This window comes from Hydra vulgaris, chromosome 12 (genome assembly GCF_038396675.1).
Source record: "Hydra vulgaris chromosome 12, alternate assembly HydraT2T_AEP".
Classification (NCBI taxonomy): Eukaryota; Metazoa; Cnidaria; class Hydrozoa; order Anthoathecata; family Hydridae; genus Hydra; species Hydra vulgaris.
Genome location: NC_088931.1, coordinates 3,992,632 through 4,012,089, shown reverse-complemented (window position 1 = coordinate 4,012,089; position 19,458 = coordinate 3,992,632). Strand labels below are relative to the sequence as shown.

The 19,458-nt window shown below is 27.6% G+C and overlaps 1 protein-coding gene across 1 annotated transcript in view; it reads right to left on the bottom strand.

Annotated features, from left to right (window-relative positions):
• Nucleotides 1-2,895, bottom strand: part of LOC100214952 (uncharacterized) — a 56,997-nt gene extending 54,102 nt beyond the window's left edge. The window contains exons 1-3 of the mRNA XM_065811274.1: nt 2,620-2,895; nt 727-967; nt 88-184 (exon numbers count right to left, since the gene is read on the bottom strand). Of these exons, the coding sequence (XP_065667346.1) occupies nt 88-184; nt 727-967; nt 2,620-2,857 (576 nt within the window). The 5' untranslated portion in view covers nt 2,858-2,895. The remainder of the gene's footprint in view (nt 1-87; nt 185-726; nt 968-2,619) is intronic.
• Between the last annotated feature and the right edge of the window lie 16,563 nt (nt 2,896-19,458).

Here is a 19,458-nt window from a genome sequence, read left to right as displayed (position 1 = left end):
ATATTATATGTTTATTTAGATAAGACTTTTAAAAAATTATTAACTAATAAGTATTGTGAAAATATTACTATAAACATGATCAACAACCTTATTTCCAAGGGGTGCTATTAAAAATCCACCAATTTTTAAAAATTCAAGAAAAAAGGTCACATTTGAAGCAGTGCAGGAACCACCACAGTATAACCTAAAGAGTAAAAAAGACTATTGAATAAAACTAAAAAACAAAGAACCAAAAAAAAAAAGTAATTATAAAAATATTTAACTTTTTTAATTTGAAAAATAAAGTTTAATAATTTTTTAAGTTTTTAACTTAAAAGTTTTATAATTTTTTAATTTTTTAACTTGAATAGTATTTCTTAAATGACCTAATCATCAATCAATCCCTTATGAAGTTTCAGGAACAAAAATTTTAGAAAAATACCAAATAACTTTGATTTAAAAAATTAAGAATTTAGAAAACAACATGAAATTGTAAATCATTATAAGAGTATCTACACATCTTGGAATAAAGATAATATAATTCTGAATTGAAAATCATCAAAATTTAGTTGATCAAAAAAAGTTAAGCTAGATACTACCAAGGACATGGTTATTTATATACAGGGGCCAAAGATGGGTTTGATAAAACAAAAACAGGACCAGCTGACTTACCCGGATGAAGCCAAGTCTAATAAAATTCACAATAAGCAGTTAAAAACATTTGTAATAACAATAATAACAATTAACCTGTCATATTTTATTTGAGATGGGTCTAACAAAAAACAATTTCCTGAAATAAATGTTGGTGGACAAATTTCTTTTGCAGCCATTTCATTATATTTAAATAGGTCTTTTACTTTTTCTCGTGCAAACTCAACTAAATCATTATTAATTTCAATTCCATTGTTTAAACCATGAGGTTTAATTAAGAACCCTGCTACAGATGAAAAATAACCTGTACCACTGCCAATATTCAAAAATGACATTCCTAAAATATATTAAAAATTTATTTCAAAAATTGCTAAAATTCATATAAATATTTTATGGATATTTGAAAACTAATTAATTTAATCATTATCAATTTAATCTTCATTTAATTATATTTAATAATATAATTAATATATAAGTATATATAATATATATAACTATATATATAACTATTAATATATTAATTATATTTGTAATTACTAAAATTATAATTAAAAAAATATAAACAACTTATTAGCAAGTATATAGGAGATACACACTACTACTGGTATCATGTAACCCAGTAAGTTTATTACAATTATATAAGAGGTAAGTTTGTATTCTGTCTGAACTTCTGGCGTGGTGTTCGCTCTCCCATAAAATGCTATATGTATGTTCTATCTGAGCTAGTAAGCGACCGGGGCCAGGGTCGGGGCTAGGTTTGATAACACATAGCCATGACCAGGGCCATGTTTATGATCAAGGCTGCATTAATATTGATAGATCCTATAAAAATGTTATCTTTAATTAAAATTTATGATATGAATTTTACTTTGAAACAATATTTTATAGGATCTATCAATTTTAATGCAGCCCTGGCCAGATTTATGACCGGGGTTGCATTTATATTGATAGATCCTATAAAAGTATTGTTTTTAATTATAACTCATATCATAAATTTCAATTAAAAATAACATTTCTATAGGATCTATCAATATTAATGCAGCAATGATCATAAACTCATCCCCGGTCGCGGCTATGTGTTATCAAACCTGGCCCTGGCCATAGCCCCAGTCATTTACTAACCTGAGCCTCGGGAGTGGCACTGCTCATAGAAACTATATATAAAATTGATTGCAAAGTTAACATCTACTAAGGTTGTTTCTCTTTATCCAACCAGCAATTTTCTTACTTCTGATTTATCTGTCTGTATCTGTTCCTGCATGCCTAAAAAATTCTATTCACATTGTTCCCCACCCACCTACCTACTTCAACACTTTGGAACTCTCTACCAGCTGCCATGCTGGGATTGAATTGGAATAAAAAGGAATAATAAGGAATAAAATTGGATTATTAATGGAATAAAAGAAAATTGGAATAAAATGTAATAATAAAATGGAATAAAATTGGACCAGTGCTTTACTCACCTTTAAGACTATAATGTAAGCCTGTGGTTATTTGTAATACTGTATCGCATTATGTATTTTTTAAACTAAAAGCTTCTGTTACAATTAGGAAAAACTCTTTAAACAAACTTAAAAATGAAATTCACAACTTATACATCATTTACATATTAGTACGAAACTTAGACATGGCTTCCATTTGAAGCATGGCTCTAACGAGCTTGCCATGCTTCCATGACTATCACCGCTAGAGTTGGAATATAATTTATATATCATTATAACCATGCCATGCTTTAAAAGAATCCTCAAATAATCTTAAATGGAATTCTTTTGGAAATCCTGTGGGATGATGAATAAAGACATTAAAAGAATGTTTAACATGTGACACACACACAAGAACATAGCACACCTTGTCAACATGGAATTCAATTCCCTAGGAGCATGAGTTTAAAAAAAAATTTTTGAGTTTAAAAAAAAATAATCACTTTTCAAGTTATGAATTATTATTTTTAAGTGTTAATTATAAATTTAGATTTACAAAAACCATTACCAGGTTCCAATTCAAGATGTTCCATAATTGTAGCATAGATTTGTGGTGCTGACATATGAATATTAGGTGGCCCTTTAATAGGTGAATCATTAAATGCAGAACTTAGTAATTTTTTTGAAACAAATGCAGCACGATTAACACAGCGAAAAGCATTTTCTACATCTTTTGAATATACAACGCCAGCCTTTATAAATTTATCTACCATTTGTTGATTATCACTATCATAATCTTGCCACATGATGTATGATATTTTTAGATAAACTTAAAGATAAATACCAAATATATATATATATATATATATATATATATATATATATATATATATATATATATATATATATATATATAAATTTTATGTTGGTGTATTCTAAAAATAGAGTGCTTAATGTTGTTAAAGAACAGAGCAATAATTAATTAGTATATATGTATGTATGTATGTATATACATATATATATAAAATGTATATATGTATGTAAAATGTATATATGTATTTATGTATATATATATATATATATATATATATATATATATACATATATATATATATATATATATATATATATATATATATATATACAAAATCCATAGATACAAATAAATAAAAATTAATTAAAAAGAGCAGATACAGTCATCCACAACACCCAATCACCTGAACAGCCTTAACAATCTGTTAATGGTACCAACAGTGAAATTTTAAATATATATAAATATAGCTAAGCTATATATCATGCTGAAAAAAGTAGCTGTGAGGATTTCAGTAAATACAACAGCTATCTAAATAAAAATTGCAAAGGAAGGCTACAATGACTATAGCTTTGGCAGTAAATGTTTTTTCACTATTTGTTATTTTCTTCTTTTTTCGGAAAAAAAATATTTCAATATAAGTCAGCAAAAAAAAGTTTTTACATTAAGTAATCTTAACTTTATCAACTTTAATCATAAAGATTAGCTTACAGCTGATTTTAGAAAAAATCAAAAAAAAGATACAAAAAGATTAAAATTCATATAAACAATTAGAAATACTTTTTTTAATTCAAATCCTCTTAACTTTTTAATAATCTAGCAATTTTGAACTAGGGGATAGGATAGTTTAAAAAACTTTCTTTCTTTTTTTAAAATTTCATTCTTATCCATCTAAAAAAACCTAAAAAACTTTTTTTAGTAGATGGATAAGAATAGGAGGTTACAATGTACACTTTTTTGAAATCAAAAATTTTTTAGATCATCCGTGGGGACATTCATAAACTATGCCAAAATTTTATGAAAAGCACCTTTCTCTCTTGCTTCAACATATTTGAAATTTGATTATTTAAATCTTTCTAATGTTTGTATTTGTGACTTTTAAAATGTGGATTAACTACCCATGACAACTCTCAACTTGAAGACCAATACACATTTCTACTCTGCAGCAGACACCAATACGCCTTTCTACTCTGCACCAGAGACAATAAAAAGTTACGAAAAAGGTACACCGTGCAAAAGAACGAATAAACAATTTTTACCTTTAACTTTATTTGCTTCAACCACAGATATAATAAAGACAGACTTGACCAAACTGATATTTTGAGATAATATATCTTTCTCTAAGAGTATAGTTAAGGAGCAAGGAAAAAGTTCTCAGAAGACTTAAAAAGTTGAAAGTCGAGAAAACATGAAGATGGGAGGAAGTTCCAATGGATTGAAGTGCAGGGAAAAAAATTATAAAGAAAAATATTTTAAAGAAAAAAAGTTTTTAGAGCATATAGTTACAGTAAAAAGATGCGAATGAACAACAAATGAATGAACTTTGCTCAATGAAGAGTCAAGTGAGAATGAGTTTTGGCTGATGGAACAAGAGATGATAGCTCCTTTAAGTAGGGATCATGATAGTATTTGTAACAGTTTTCCATACAAAGACAAATAAGAGATTTATAGAAGTAGATAATAAAATCAGGAGTAAGATAATGGCGAGCTTGATAAAGAGTTTATAAATCAATTATATATATAGTTTCCACGAAGATTAACAGTTATATGGAGAAAAGTCAGTAGTGATATCAGTAGCAAATGATAACCCAAGAAGTTGTAAAGTAGAAGACTCAGTGAGAGGGTTGCCATTCATCAATATAAGCATGTATACACATCACCTTGGTAGTTGTTTGCAGGAAACAACTGAGTTTTGTTGGAGTTAAAACTTACAAACACCTGCAATTACACAGTGGACCAGAGTGACCGCCAGGGTAAGTTGTTCCCCAGGTCTAATTTTTTTTTTTAGTAATTAGGTATATATTAGTAGATATCATTTATGCCAAATAGAACTTCTGAAGGGTTGGAAAAGTAAAAAAATTGTTGTTTATAATGATTAATTTAAACAATAAAATTGTTAATAAAATTTGTTAAAAACTCAGTTGAAAATCTGCAAAAGTTAATAAGCTGTGTGTAAAATGGTAGATTGTTTATATAAAATGTGTGCTGTTAATCTTACACAGTATGGTAAAAAATCACCCAAAGTTGAAAAGATTACTCCTGCAATTGAAAGAAAGATTAAAACTTTTGTCTGGACCCAGTATAGCTTAGAAGTAACCAACTATCTCAAGGTTATTTGCAACAATATCCACAAAAACTTATACAACCTCAATAAAAACAAGGTGGAGTACCTGGGGAAATGAGTAGAGAAGATAACTAGGGTAAAATGTTTTGGTTAATTTATGTTTTGTTGTTTTTCTTTTTTTAACAATTTATTTCTTGGTGATACTTTTGTTTCATTTACGTACATACATTTTCTTAACTGAAAATAAAAGAATAAGAATGATATAGGTTGTGACAATGAAGTATATTGTATATCATGTACATGTTGAAGTATATTGTATATATATATATATATATATATATATATATATATATATATATATATATATATATATATATATATATATATATATATATATATATATATATATGTATATATATATATGTATATATATATATATATATATATATATATATATATATATATATATATAAATATATATATATATATACTTATGAGTATATATAATCTAGCACTCTTAGACGCACTTTTTCTACTTTAACAAATTTTTTAACAACCTAAAACAGCAATTTCATATATTTTGATTGCATCTAATAGCGCTTTCATAAGAAAATAAATAAATGTGTGTGTTTATATATATATATATATATATATATATATATATATATATATATATATATATATATATATATATATATATATATGTACATACATACATACATATATCATGTAAAGCTTATGCATTATACATACATATAAAGTATATGAGTATTTATATGTATATTCATTAAATACATATACATATAAATACATATACAGAATATGTATGTTTATGTATATACATGTATTGAATAAGTTATACAATACATGTATATACTTATATAATATATTTAAGTGTCTTTATGTATGTCATACTTAACTGTACACTTAAGTGCGATGAGATTACACAGGATAAATATACTAATATCACCTATTGTCCTACAAATTTTAGATTGATAGGTTACATTTTAGAAGATCATCAAATATTAGCAACGTAGTGGAAGAAATTGATGCTGCTCTAGAACGTGTAAAGTTCTCCTATGTTCAGTATGCTTTGGTTTTATAGATTAGAATTTTATTATTACCATTATTACTTTTTTATTTTTTTATTGCATTACATATTAAAAATGATTGTAATGAAGAAAGTTTTTTTGGATAAAACATTTTGTCTATTTGTGTTTAAACAAAAATATTAAGACCAAGGAGTGGCTCACATCTGTACTAAGAGAAAGGCTGTTGATAATCTAATTAAAGCAGCTGAACAGCTTTGGCCATAAATATTCATATATATCAGAACGTGTGGTCTCAGGCAAGTAAATTCAACATTTTTTTAATGAAAACACATATTTCAAAAATCAAAATAATAAAAATATTTCATTATTGTTTGTTTCCAGGTATACTTAAGCATAAGATGGAGGCTGAAAATATTTGTATAGGACAGAACTTTCGGCTGGCTACTCAATAATCTCCTTTAAACATTGTAGTTGGAACTCCAAACAAGAAAACTGGCAGAATTGAGCTGAAACAGGTGTCCTTTGGTACATTTATGGAGTTAGTTTAATCTCTTGAGCTTTCAAAGACCCAAACAAGTTCATAAGTCTTGTTCCAAATATAGAGCTAGTATGGGAACTCAAACTTGCATTGAAGAAAATATTTTAGAAAAACTTGAAGGTGTTCATACCCAGATAAATGAGTTTTACACAACTAAAAAAGAAGAGTTTATGGATGGAGTTGTTACTATAACATTGGTTTATGTAAAAGATTCATATCTACATTTAGACATATTATTACAGAAAAAGGAATAGAAGCTTTGAATCAAGCTTTGAGTTTCTTTTGAGATTTTGAGTTTCTTTTGAGATTCTTCTTTGAGTTTCAATTTTGAGAATCAAGCTTTGAATCATGCTTTGAATCAAGCATCAAGCTTTGAATCAGATGAGGTTTTTTTCTTGGGAATTTAAAACATTTACAGTAACCTGAAGAATCCTTGATCTATATCCATAGCTATAAAATTAGCTTAAAATGGAGTCATGTGAATCATGTTTTTTTATAGAGATTTTTGAGGGGGTTTCTGAAGCTAATGGTAATCTTTGGAAACTTATTGAACCACTAAAATTAGAAGGTGTGAAGTATTATGTTGCATTTGATCTGAAATGTGCAAATTCAGTATTTGAAATAAGAAGTCAATGTAGACAACTGTACATCAATATGAAGTACAGTTGTCTACATTGTGAGGGATCTTGCACTCTGGAGTCTGGTAAGAAGAGAACAATCAGGTCCTTGGATGAACACTACAAAAACTTCACCCTAGATGGAAAGAATAAGTTTAAAATGTCTTCAAACTTCAAAAATATACATTAAAAAATATAATTAATTTTAGGAGTTAAAGACTTTTGTACAAAGAGGAAAACCCTGAAACTCTTCTTGAGGAGTTGCTTTCTGTTCCTGAGCTCCATGTTTTAATTAGAATAGTAAGTAAACTTTCAGTGCTACTCTTTAGCTTATGGCCTTTGTTTGAAAAGTGGTTGAACTCAAATTACAACACGTTTTGAGGATACCATGGTGTAGGATTTGACGGAAACAATGCAACTTGCACTCTGGAGTCTGGTAAGAAAAGAACTATCAGGTCCTTGGATGAACACTACAAAAACTTTACCCACTTCAAGTGCAACTCGACAAAATGTTGACCAAGCTGTATTTCACTATCAATATTTCGTGGCGAATCATTTGTTGTTGATCACAGCCTTGCATCTTCGAGGCATAGATGCGATCAGGTGATCAATGAAACTTTGTAGAATCGCTGCCCAGGCCTTTTGGATTTGTTCAAACAGTTGATCCTTATTACGAACACCTTAACGATTAATTCTGCAGTTGACGATCTCCCACAGGTTCTCGATTGAGGGTTGAGATCCGGATATTGAGGCGGCCAATCCATCACCGATAGGTGGTTGTCTTGAAACCACTGCTTGACTACTTTTGCAGTGTGTTTCGGATCATTGTCTTGCTGAAAAACCCATTTAATTGGCATATTCCACTCAGCATGAGGTAACATCTTTCAGGATATTTTTATACATGAAACGGTCCATTATTCCATCGTTTCGATGTATTGGACCTAGACCGTTAGCAGAAAAACACCCCCAGACCATTACATTGCCTCCATTATGCTTCATGGTCTTATAGCAGTAACGTTATTCGAGGCGTTTTCCGGCCGGTCGACGTACACAGCAAATGCCATCGCTCCCAATGATGTTGAACTTCGATTCATCACTGAACAGGATAGTTCGCCATTTCTGCACATTCCAGTCAATATGAAATGTAGCAAACAGGAGTCTTTTCTTCTGGTTTTTCAGTGAAATCAGCGGTTTCTTTGCAGGGTGTCGAGAAAACAATCCGGCTTCAACAGCACGTCGTCTGATTGTTTGGTCCGAAACAGGCAGCTCTAATTGCTTTTGTATCTCGGCTGATGATATCCAGGGATCCTTCTAAACGGATCTAACAATCATAGAATCCTCTCTACAAGTGGTGGAACGCGGTTTTTCACCTTTGTTATCTGCCGCCAACTTCCCCGTAGAACGATATTTGGAACATAGTCTTGATACGGTCCATTTTTTCACGCGATATTTATCGCAAATACTTTTTTGTGACATTCCACTTACGTAATCGCCAATAATTTTCTTTCTTAGTTCCAATCCAAGACTGTCGGGAGCCATTTTTGCACTTAAAGTCATAAAAATAATAAAAATAAATAATCACGCTTCTCAAGGCTTACCGTGTTACATTTACCTTGTGATGATACAATAATGCTCTGTGAAACACAACGTCTTGGTTGGATGTGGACTGTATTGATGTAATGAAACACTTGTTGTATTTCACTTCTTGTATTGATGTTATTCGATAAAACAATTTGATAAAACTCACTTCGATAAACAGTCTTGATAATACTGACTGATTGACTTCCATATACTGACTGAATTACATGTCGATTTACATGTCTCTTATATAGTAAAATGAACCTGTGTGAACCTGTTCTGGAAGATTCTAGATGCTTCTTTTCGATGCTTCTGGATGCGTCTGGATGCTTCTGAATGTTTCTGGATATTTCTGGATGCTACTGGATGCTTCCAGATGCTTCTTCTGGAAACTTCTGGAAGCTTCTGCATGCTTCTGGAAACTTCTGGATGCTTCCTTTAATTAATAAAAAACTATATATATAAAGATATATAAATATATATATATATATATATATATATATATATATATATATATATATATATATATATATATATATATATATATATATATATACCAAAAATTAAATTACAGGAAGTCGTAAATGTCTTAACTACTGTAAATTTTCACACATTTGTAGAATATGCTGACACTATAAAAGAATTTTTTTAAATTGATTACTTTTGTGTTTTTTATATTTTTGAAAGGGGAATTTAATGTAATTATTATTTAAGCTCACTTATTTTCATAGCTTTTTAGAAGAAACATATTTTCATGCTTGCATTTAGAAATCAATTTCGATTTTTTGTTTAATAAACATTCTTGGTTTGCATGTGTAATTATTTCAAAATTTTCTTGTAGGCATAGTATGCATTTTTTGGAAATATTGTAATATGCAGGTTTTAAATATGGACCAATTCAGTATAAAATCAACAATATTTTCATCTTTTAAATCCCATATGTATTTTGATAGTATGGTGTCTTTTGAATACTTTTTATTTTTAAAGGATTGATTATGATTGGTAAAACATTTTTTCTATTCACCTTCTGTTAAGCCAATATATTGTTTATCATGTCCATTCTTAGAGGAAACAACCCATTTACATACCACATTTTTCAATAAACAATCTCCGCTCATTGGGCTATTGTTTTTTTGTTTACAACTACAATTTTCTGTCGTTTTTTCATTTAGGATTTCTTTTTTGTTTAACAAAGCATTATTGTGACCTTTTATAATTCTTTCCATATTTTTTGCAAGATGTTTACAACTTACAAAACTTAAAATTTTTGATAATGGCTACTAGCTGCATTTTGAATTATTTTAATTTTTAAGTTGTTGCAAATCAGTTATTAATAATTTAGACCTGTTATAATGCAAATTAATTATAAAGATGTAGACGATTTAGAGTTTGTTGGAGAATATACTGACCGCTCTAGAAGTTGAAGATTATTAAAACAAAGTAATCAGTTGCAAATGAAAAAAGGTAAGTTTACCAGCTCATAGTGGGCCAAACAGCTGTTTTGACAAAAACTGGTTCATAACTTTTGAATAAAAAGTGCTATGGGGTTAATTAAAGACTTTTCAGAAAGATTTTTTTGAGTGAATTTTGGAAAAACTATAATAAAAAAAATTTACTGCAGCATAATTTGCAGTAAAGTTTTATAATTTGAAAATATATTATACTATAAATGAATTATAATATAATTTGGTCATAATTCATAAAGAACAAAATAATTAAAATTTCATAAAAATTGCTTTTTTATTGGTTATTATAAAAATATGTATAAATGTATATAGACATTTATGTATATTTTGTAATCTTTAATAGCATCAATAATAAAGACAAATCTGTTATTCCACCTCTCTTGTATGGTGACTTTGTCCCCTCACCTAAAGACAAAGCCGAATTGTTTGCTAAGAACTTTTCATTAATATCATCTCTTGATTCCATTAGTCATTTTCTACTTGATATAGCTGACAATCAGGTTAATCCATTGCCTGACAAGTGTATTACTCCAGCTTCTGTATCTAAAGTTATTTCCTGCTTAGACTTTTCTACAGCTTGTCGTCCGGACAACGTTATAGTCTTGTAGAAGTGTTCTCCACAGCTGTCGTCTATACTATCAAAACTATTTAACAAGTGCTTCTCAGAGTCATGTTTTCCAGCCTGCTGTTATCCCTATTTTTCAAAACTTCTGGTGAGTGATCTGATACATTTAACTAAAGTCCCATAGGTCTTCTTCCTATCATAAGCAAGGTTTTTGAATCTTTAATTAACAAACACTTAATCTCTCATCTTAAATCTAATAACTTACTTTCTGATCATCAATATGGATTTCAATCTTCTTGCTCTACAGCCGATTTGTTAACAGTAATAACTGATAGGTTTTATTGTGCATTAGATAAAGGTGGAGAGGTTAAGGCAATCGCTCTTGACATTTCTAAAACTTTTGATAAAGTTTGGCATGCTGGTCTTTTCCATAAGCTTTCTTCCTACAGTGTATCTGGTAACATCTTTAAGATTATTGAATCCTTCCTTTCCAATTGTAGCATAAAAGTTGTCCTTGATGGATAGCACTCTTCTTCATATTCTGTAACTTCAGTGGTTCCTGATGGTTCTATCATAGGCCCTTTACTCTTTTTAATTTGCATTAACAATCTTCCATATATTCGCACATCTAAGGTGGCTGATGATACTACCATTTATTCTTGTCATGATAAGAAGCCAACACTCTCTGATTGCTTGGAGGGGGAAGTTGAGCTTGAAAAGGATCTCACTTCTGCTACAGCATTTGGCTCACAGTGGCTGGTGAACTTCAATACATATAAAACTCAATTTTTTTCAGCCAATCGCTATCGCAATAATTTAGATCTTCCTATATTTATGAATGGTAATGTACTCAATGAATCATCTACCCTTAATCTTCTAGGATTAACTCTTACTTTTGATCTTTCTTGGAAACCGTATATCAAATCCATAGCAAAATTAGCATCTGCTAAGGTTGCATCTTTGTATTGTGCTCGCCACTTTCTTACTCCGGATTCTATTCTCTATCTCTACAAATCTCAAATCCGTCCTTGTATGGAATACTGTTGCGTCCTTGTATGGAATACTTTGGAATAAAAAAGACAATAAATACAAAACATCAAAAGTATGATTGATGTTTTATTGAGTAAAGTTCAGCAAATATAAAAAATATTTGTCTTAGAAACTCCATTAAGTGATCATTGTGCAGTTTTTGCAGTTATTGATGGTATCACAAAAGTAGTCTCAAAAACAATCAAAAGCAGGCAAATAAGTAATAAAAAATAACAATCATATCCAACGCAAATCAATAACACTAACACACAGTTTAATATAAATGACAACTCAACCAACATGTAAAACTATTTCAAATTCAACATTTATAATATTGAAATATCCTAAATGCCATTTTACCAAAAAAAATGATGAAAGTTTACATCAAGAATGAAGACAACCAATTGTTCAATCAAGAGTTAAAAAATTTTAAAAATTGCGCACAATTATTTTGATTATGCAAAAACAAATGATTTATCAATCTTTCAAATGTATAAAAAAGCAAGAAGAAATTTGATAAAATTAAGAAGAAAAAAAATTAAGTTATTTTTAACTGAAAAATTTTATTAACTCAAAAGACTTTTATGATTTCTACTCAAAATTCATCAAAATTAAATCAAGATTTGAAGATTATATACTTTCCTGATTATATACTCTACCATAACAAGAAAGCCTACTCGAACATTAAAAAGTCATTATTTTTCAACAAATTCTTTAGTACTTTCAAATCTAATTTCGATTGCGTACTTAATGATTCTTATAACTTTATTAACAATCTCTTCAATTATCTTAAAATATCTAATAAGATTTAAAAAAATTAAATTTCTCATTTTTTTCTATTAACAAATATGAAATTATCAATGCAATTAAAAACTTAAAAGGAAAAAGCACCTGTGGTTATTCAGATATTCAGACAAATATTATTAAAAAATCTTATGATTCAATCGCTGATCCATTAATGACTATATTCAACAAAATCTAGAAACAGATAGTATTTCAAGTAAATTCAAAATAGGTAGTACTATGCCACTTTATAAACAGCAAGGTAAAATTAATAATACCAATAGTTTATTGAAGTATTACTATATCTCCATTAACAAAACTGTTTAAACGAATAATTGCTAAACGAATAACTGCATATTTTAAGCAAAATGATTTATTCAATAGTCAATTAAAATTGCATCAATGATTTCAACAATAATTATTTTATTAATATGCATTTTTATAAAAATTTTCAAATTTCACATCAAACTTCTCATCTCTAAAGCTAAGCAACTCTAAAAAACTCTTTACACTATTAATTGATTTTAGAAAAGCTTTTGTTGTAGTAGATTCCAAACTACTGATTTTAAATTAGGGTTTTTTAACTGATGTTTTTAACTTAATAAGCAACTATTTTCATAATAGAAAAATATTTACAAAAGTTAAAGCTGCATATTCTAATGATGAACAAGGTAATATCAGTATACCACAGGGTTCCATTTATTTATTGGCAATATTATTTTCAACCAAAATAATATTGCCACTTCAATCATATTAAGTGATAAAATTGAATTATTTCATAAATTTTATTTGCTTGGTGTCATTATCAACAGCAAATTACATTTTACCAAATACATAAAAGAGATAAAAGCAAAAACATAAAAAATTATTCTAAATAACTAATATGTTTGGTCATAAGTTTGTTTACAATTCTTCAAACATTCACACTACTTAACTTTGATTACTGTTTAAGTCTAATAATTTACTACACTAGAAAAGAAATACAAATCCTTAGCAATGCATTCTACATGGTTTTATTTTTACTACTCAAAATTAATATTCATAACAAAGATATATTTCAAATTAATCAACAACTTAAAGCATACAACCTACAAAGTTTTTATCATCAATTTTTCTGTAGAGCACTATAACTATGTAATAAGGTAATGCATTACAAGAAACCGATAAAATTATTCAACAATTTGATTTTGTTAATTTTGATAATATCATGTACAATACTAGAAATAAAAACTTTTTAAACTTTAAAATATCCAACAAACATGATGTACAGTCATTTAAGATCTACTTTAGCAGCATAATAAATAATAATTGCAAAAACAACATCAAATTAGCACCAAAGGAACTTTATGTTCTTTTTTATTTAACAAAATCAACTCAATTATAACACATTATTAACAACATTTGATGTTAACATAAGCAGATTAAATAACTATACTGACTTTGATATAAGCAAAAAAATTGGAAAAAAAGACTAAATATTTATTTAGTCTTTCTTTTTTTCATAACATCTCATTCATATTTTATTTAAAATAATTTACTATACTACTTCTATCTTATATTAAAAGAACTATATAAAGGCAATGGTAAAAAACATATAATCCATTGAAAGTAAAAAAAAAAAAATCTGAGTTCAATAATCGCTTAAATAAATGTCATTATATCTTTACTCTTGAAATCTATGATTGTATTGATAATTGCTTTTAAAAGATAGTCCTGTTCATTTATCAATAAAAAAAGCTTTCAGATAAATGGTATAAATCTTTACCACTAATCAGTGTAACCAATTATAAAGTTCAGGTGGATATTATTAATCTTTGGATTAATCTGTTTCTGGATCATTTTTCTGTGCAGTGGCTCGTTCAAGGTTCATTCGTAACATTAATTTATTTATAAATATTAAGCTCCTTCGTTTTAATAATTTGTGATATTAGAATTATAGGGTTTTATCTCCCTTTTGTGATGTTGAGAGAATTTAACTAAACTTGTTATTCTCTAAGATTTTTAAAATTAAAAAACAAAACTGGTTAAATTTGTTAAATTAAAAGATTAAAAAAAAATTGCTAAATTAACTGCTTAGAACACATATTACTTATTATTTATTAAGTAATATAGATTGGTACAGTTAAATAAAACACCAAAATAACATATAATGGTGTAAAAATAGAAGGCTCTATCTCTCATTTTCATGTTGAGAAAATTTAACTTTCACGTTATTTTTTTTTATTATACTATTCTTATGTTTATAATTATATAATTTTAACATATTAATCTTATTATTATTTTTTTATATAACTTTTAAAACTGTATGTTTTTGTTAATTTTAACTTTATTAATTAAAATTGCAAAAAAAATTCAACACACTAAAACTACCTCTAGTTCTAGTTAGTAAATTACTAAAATGTAGTTGTTTAGTAAATTACTAAAACATAGTTTTAGTAATGTCCTAAAACTAATAAATGATTAAAAATTGTTACTAGTTTTTCTTTTCTGATATAGCATACAGCGTTATCAGAAAAAGAAGAAAAGAAAAAGATTGAAATAAAAGATTGCTGCCTCATGCCAAACCCTCAGTTGATGTGGCCGCACTCCTTCTCAACAGCAAGCTATAAGAAAATTGATGTATACCATGAAACCAAGATATATATACAGGGGCAGATTTAGGGTACATCTCGTACGTCATAAGATGTGTATAAAAATATCAAAAATCAAATTGAATTTTGAAAAAAAAAAATCAAATTTAAAATTTACGTTTCAAATTAAAAAAAAAACTTAACTTAACATTCAACTCAATGAGATTTAAGTCATCTTTATAAAACATTATTTGGCATAATTGGCATACATTGTTGTGTTGCATACAAAGTTAAATAGAATGAAGATTTTAAAACTTACTTTTAACAAAAGTAAGTATAAAATGGAGTATTAGGCAATTGTGACGCCTAATTTCTGTATGCATAATACAATATTGATTATTATAATATATAATTATTTTGTTCTATTTATATTTTATTATATTTGTTACAATATAAACATAATATATAAATATTTAGAATAAAAATATAAGATGTGTAAAATGTGTAAGTTTATAATTTAACAATGGAATATGAAAATATAAATCTAGTTTGTTATAATGAATTTGTAAACACTATGTAAATATAATGAATAAATTTACTATGGTAAGGTGTGTGTGTATGTGTGTGCGTATATATATATATATATATATATATTATATATATATATATATTTATATATATATATATATATATATATATATATATATATATATATATATATATATATATATATATATATATATATATATATATCAGCATAGCATTATAGCAGATGAAATTTTCAAAATTTTTTCATGCTATGCTATTCAAAAATAAAATATTGATTGAATTTGATTGGTTGAACCAAGATATCAAATTAAATCAAATCAAATATATTCTGAATAAAGTTTTTACACCATGAATATTTACAAATAGTAATAAGCACTAATTTGAAATAAACAACCAGCAAATTCAATAATAATAATAAAATGGAAATAAGAATAATAATAACGATACAAGTTGAAGTAATAAAAATAATAGTAGTGATAAGAGCGAATAAAATTAGTAGTAAAGAATATAAAAAGTATATACTATAATATATAATAAAAATATAGTATTAATAACAATGATAGTGATGAAAAGAATATTAATGAAGATAATTTTATTTAAGATAGATTAAAAAATAAATTTAACAAAAGATATTAAAATTAGTATTATAACACAACAAAAAAGAGAAAAAACATTAGATATTGATACCCATGTACACGTAAATTCCAGAAAACTTTACAATAATCTTACTTAACAATGTTTAGTAAAATATATATTAAAATAATTTAAAATAAAAATCCAATATTCCAATCTAATTAATATAACTAATTATAATACAAATTTATTGTATTTGTATAACTTTTAAATATCAGACAAAAAAGAAAATTCTTTTACAAAATATGACGGCGTGACGTGTACCGTTTATAAATATTTTTAAATTCTTAGCTCATCTAAATCCGTTAAATTTTTCTAAGAATTTTCCTTGAGTTTTCCAAGAAAATTCAGGATTTTTTGACAAGTACGTCTATAATTTTTGGGTAAGCGTCACCCAGTAAGTTATCTTAGTCACCCAGTTAACACCCAATTAACATCAATTAAAAATAGTTTTTGTCGCTTCTTTGAGCGCGGCATATTATTTTATGAAGTCCATTACTTTTTGAAACTAATATATCATGTCAGAACTAAAGCCGGTAGCTTCAAGTTGATATGTAAACTTTATTATTGTGTATTAATACCTTATTTGTAAAAAAAAAACTTTGATGTCAAAATTATTGTTTTTGTAAAATACTTGATATACTACCCAGCAATACTTGATATACTACCCAGTGGGTACGGGACGTTAAAAAGACGTCTTTTTAAACGTCTTTCGAACGTCTTTTGAACGTCTTTTTATCGTTTCGGACGTCTTGTGAACATTCAAAAGACATCTTTTTTAGGTCCCTTGCCCACTGGGTAAACGAATACCCAGTGGGCCTGTTGGAGGTCTTAAAGACCTATTACAGACTTGCGGCGTCTATAAAACGTCGCACAGACGTCTTACGGATGATTGTGCCCACTGGGTACTGTAAAATGAAAAGAATTTTCAGTGTGTTGTATCATAGATCATTTTTAAATCGAATCAGAGGTTGTTTGCAATCACTTATCCCTGATATTTAATTTTACTAATCTCTTTAGGATACAAATTTGAAGATATTTCTTATTTTGGACAGAAATCAAAACTTTTTTTTGTCTAACAACTTCGTTTTGGCTTTTTTTGGTAACTTTTTTTTACGAGTAGAGTTCTTGATAATTTTATTGATTATATAACTTAAAAACATTTTGTTGTATATTTATACAGAAGTTATGCAGGGGTTATTGAATATATATCGAATGTTTTTAAACAAAATTGTAAAGTAGTAATTTTTATTAGTAATTTTTTACATAATAATTTATTTTTTTTATCAAGTATGTTTCATTTTGATGTATAATCAAATAAAAGTATTCCCACGTGACGCAGCAGTTACCTATTGATTTGTTATCATTATTTATAACAACTGATACATAACAACAGTTGTTATGTTATATATAACGCTATCATGATAGCGCGGATTATTTTCTTTTTTAAACAATACGTTAAAACAAGGAGGTATAATAGACTGGAGGATACGTCAGAATACGAATGAAAACAAGTTTAAGGTTAGTTCTAGTAAGGTAATGTAGTTCTATCTATAAAGAAACAACCCTGAAAATTTGAAGTTAATTGCATATCTGGTTAAAAAAATATGAATGATTTGCTGATTTGCAACTTTGGTCTTTAAGTAGTATACATAGCCCCAGGCCCCGAAAGCTCTTAATCCGCCATTGTGGGCGGGCAATATGTCAAATAGCAGTAGTTCAAAACTTTTGTCAAAGCAATTTATACCAAAAATACGGATAACAAATTAGGTCATTTCTATCCTTTTTTTCTTGTATATCTTAATTTGTAATCGTTTGGTTTTTCCAAAAACTAACTTCAAAACTATTTATTTGAAAAATTATTGGGATGAGAGGGGGGAATGTCCCTGCTGCTCCTTCCCCCCATTGCTACGGGCCTGGTTTAGTAATTATACAAACCCAAAGATAAAAACAACTATTTAAAATTTAGTTTTTAGATAAATATATGAATAAAAAAAATTGTTGCTATGGGCGTAACTAAGTAAATTTCTTTACTCCATAATCAATCAAATTAATTTTTTAGCTATTTTTTGTTATTAAATCTCTTGTTATATATGGTTGAAAGGCCAGTTAAATTTTATAAAAAGTTAGCTAATAAAATAAAAATTAATTTTTTTAACGGAAATCGTTTTATGGAAAAAGTTTTTACCATATAACCACCTTAACTACCACTATATAGACTATAAGTCTTTGTTACATTTGTTATTTTTTCTTTACATGCTTTCATGTAAAGAAAAAATAACTTTTGTAAATAAAATCGACTGTAGTAAAAATTTCAAAATGCTAACACGAAAGAAAGTTCTGAATTTAATATGTAGTGGAAGGGCAAGACAAAAACATTCAAGGCCAAGGACAAGGACAACAATTTCAAGGCCTTGGTCTTGGTCTTAATTTTTGGCCTTAAGGCAAGGCCAAGGCCAAGCCCGGCCAAGAAATACCAACTCTAGAGTTAGACCATAAGGACTTCTGGGAGCACCTAATTAACCTAAAAAAAAAAAATCCAGCAAAAATACTGCAACACAAAATAAAATCCTTGAGAGATATAATAATTTCCTTGCCGAAAAAACGTAACAAACCTATGAACGTAAGTTTTAAGAACGTAACAAACCTATAGCTAAACGGGAAGGAAAAGATGAGATTCAACCAAGTAGTGGTGATTGTCTGAAACTTTGATATTTATACCTAGTATCGAGGTATTTAAAAAACGATTACTTTACGTAGATCATGATTTTTGTTGTGATTACGACTTGATAGTTAGAACAGTTTTTTAAAAATTATCCAGTCAACTTTTAAGAAAGTAATCCATTTTGGTTACAGCTTACAAAGGTTACAAGCTATATTTAAAAATTTTCCTTTTTCAACGCAAAGACGCCATTTTGACTTGCCGCTGAAA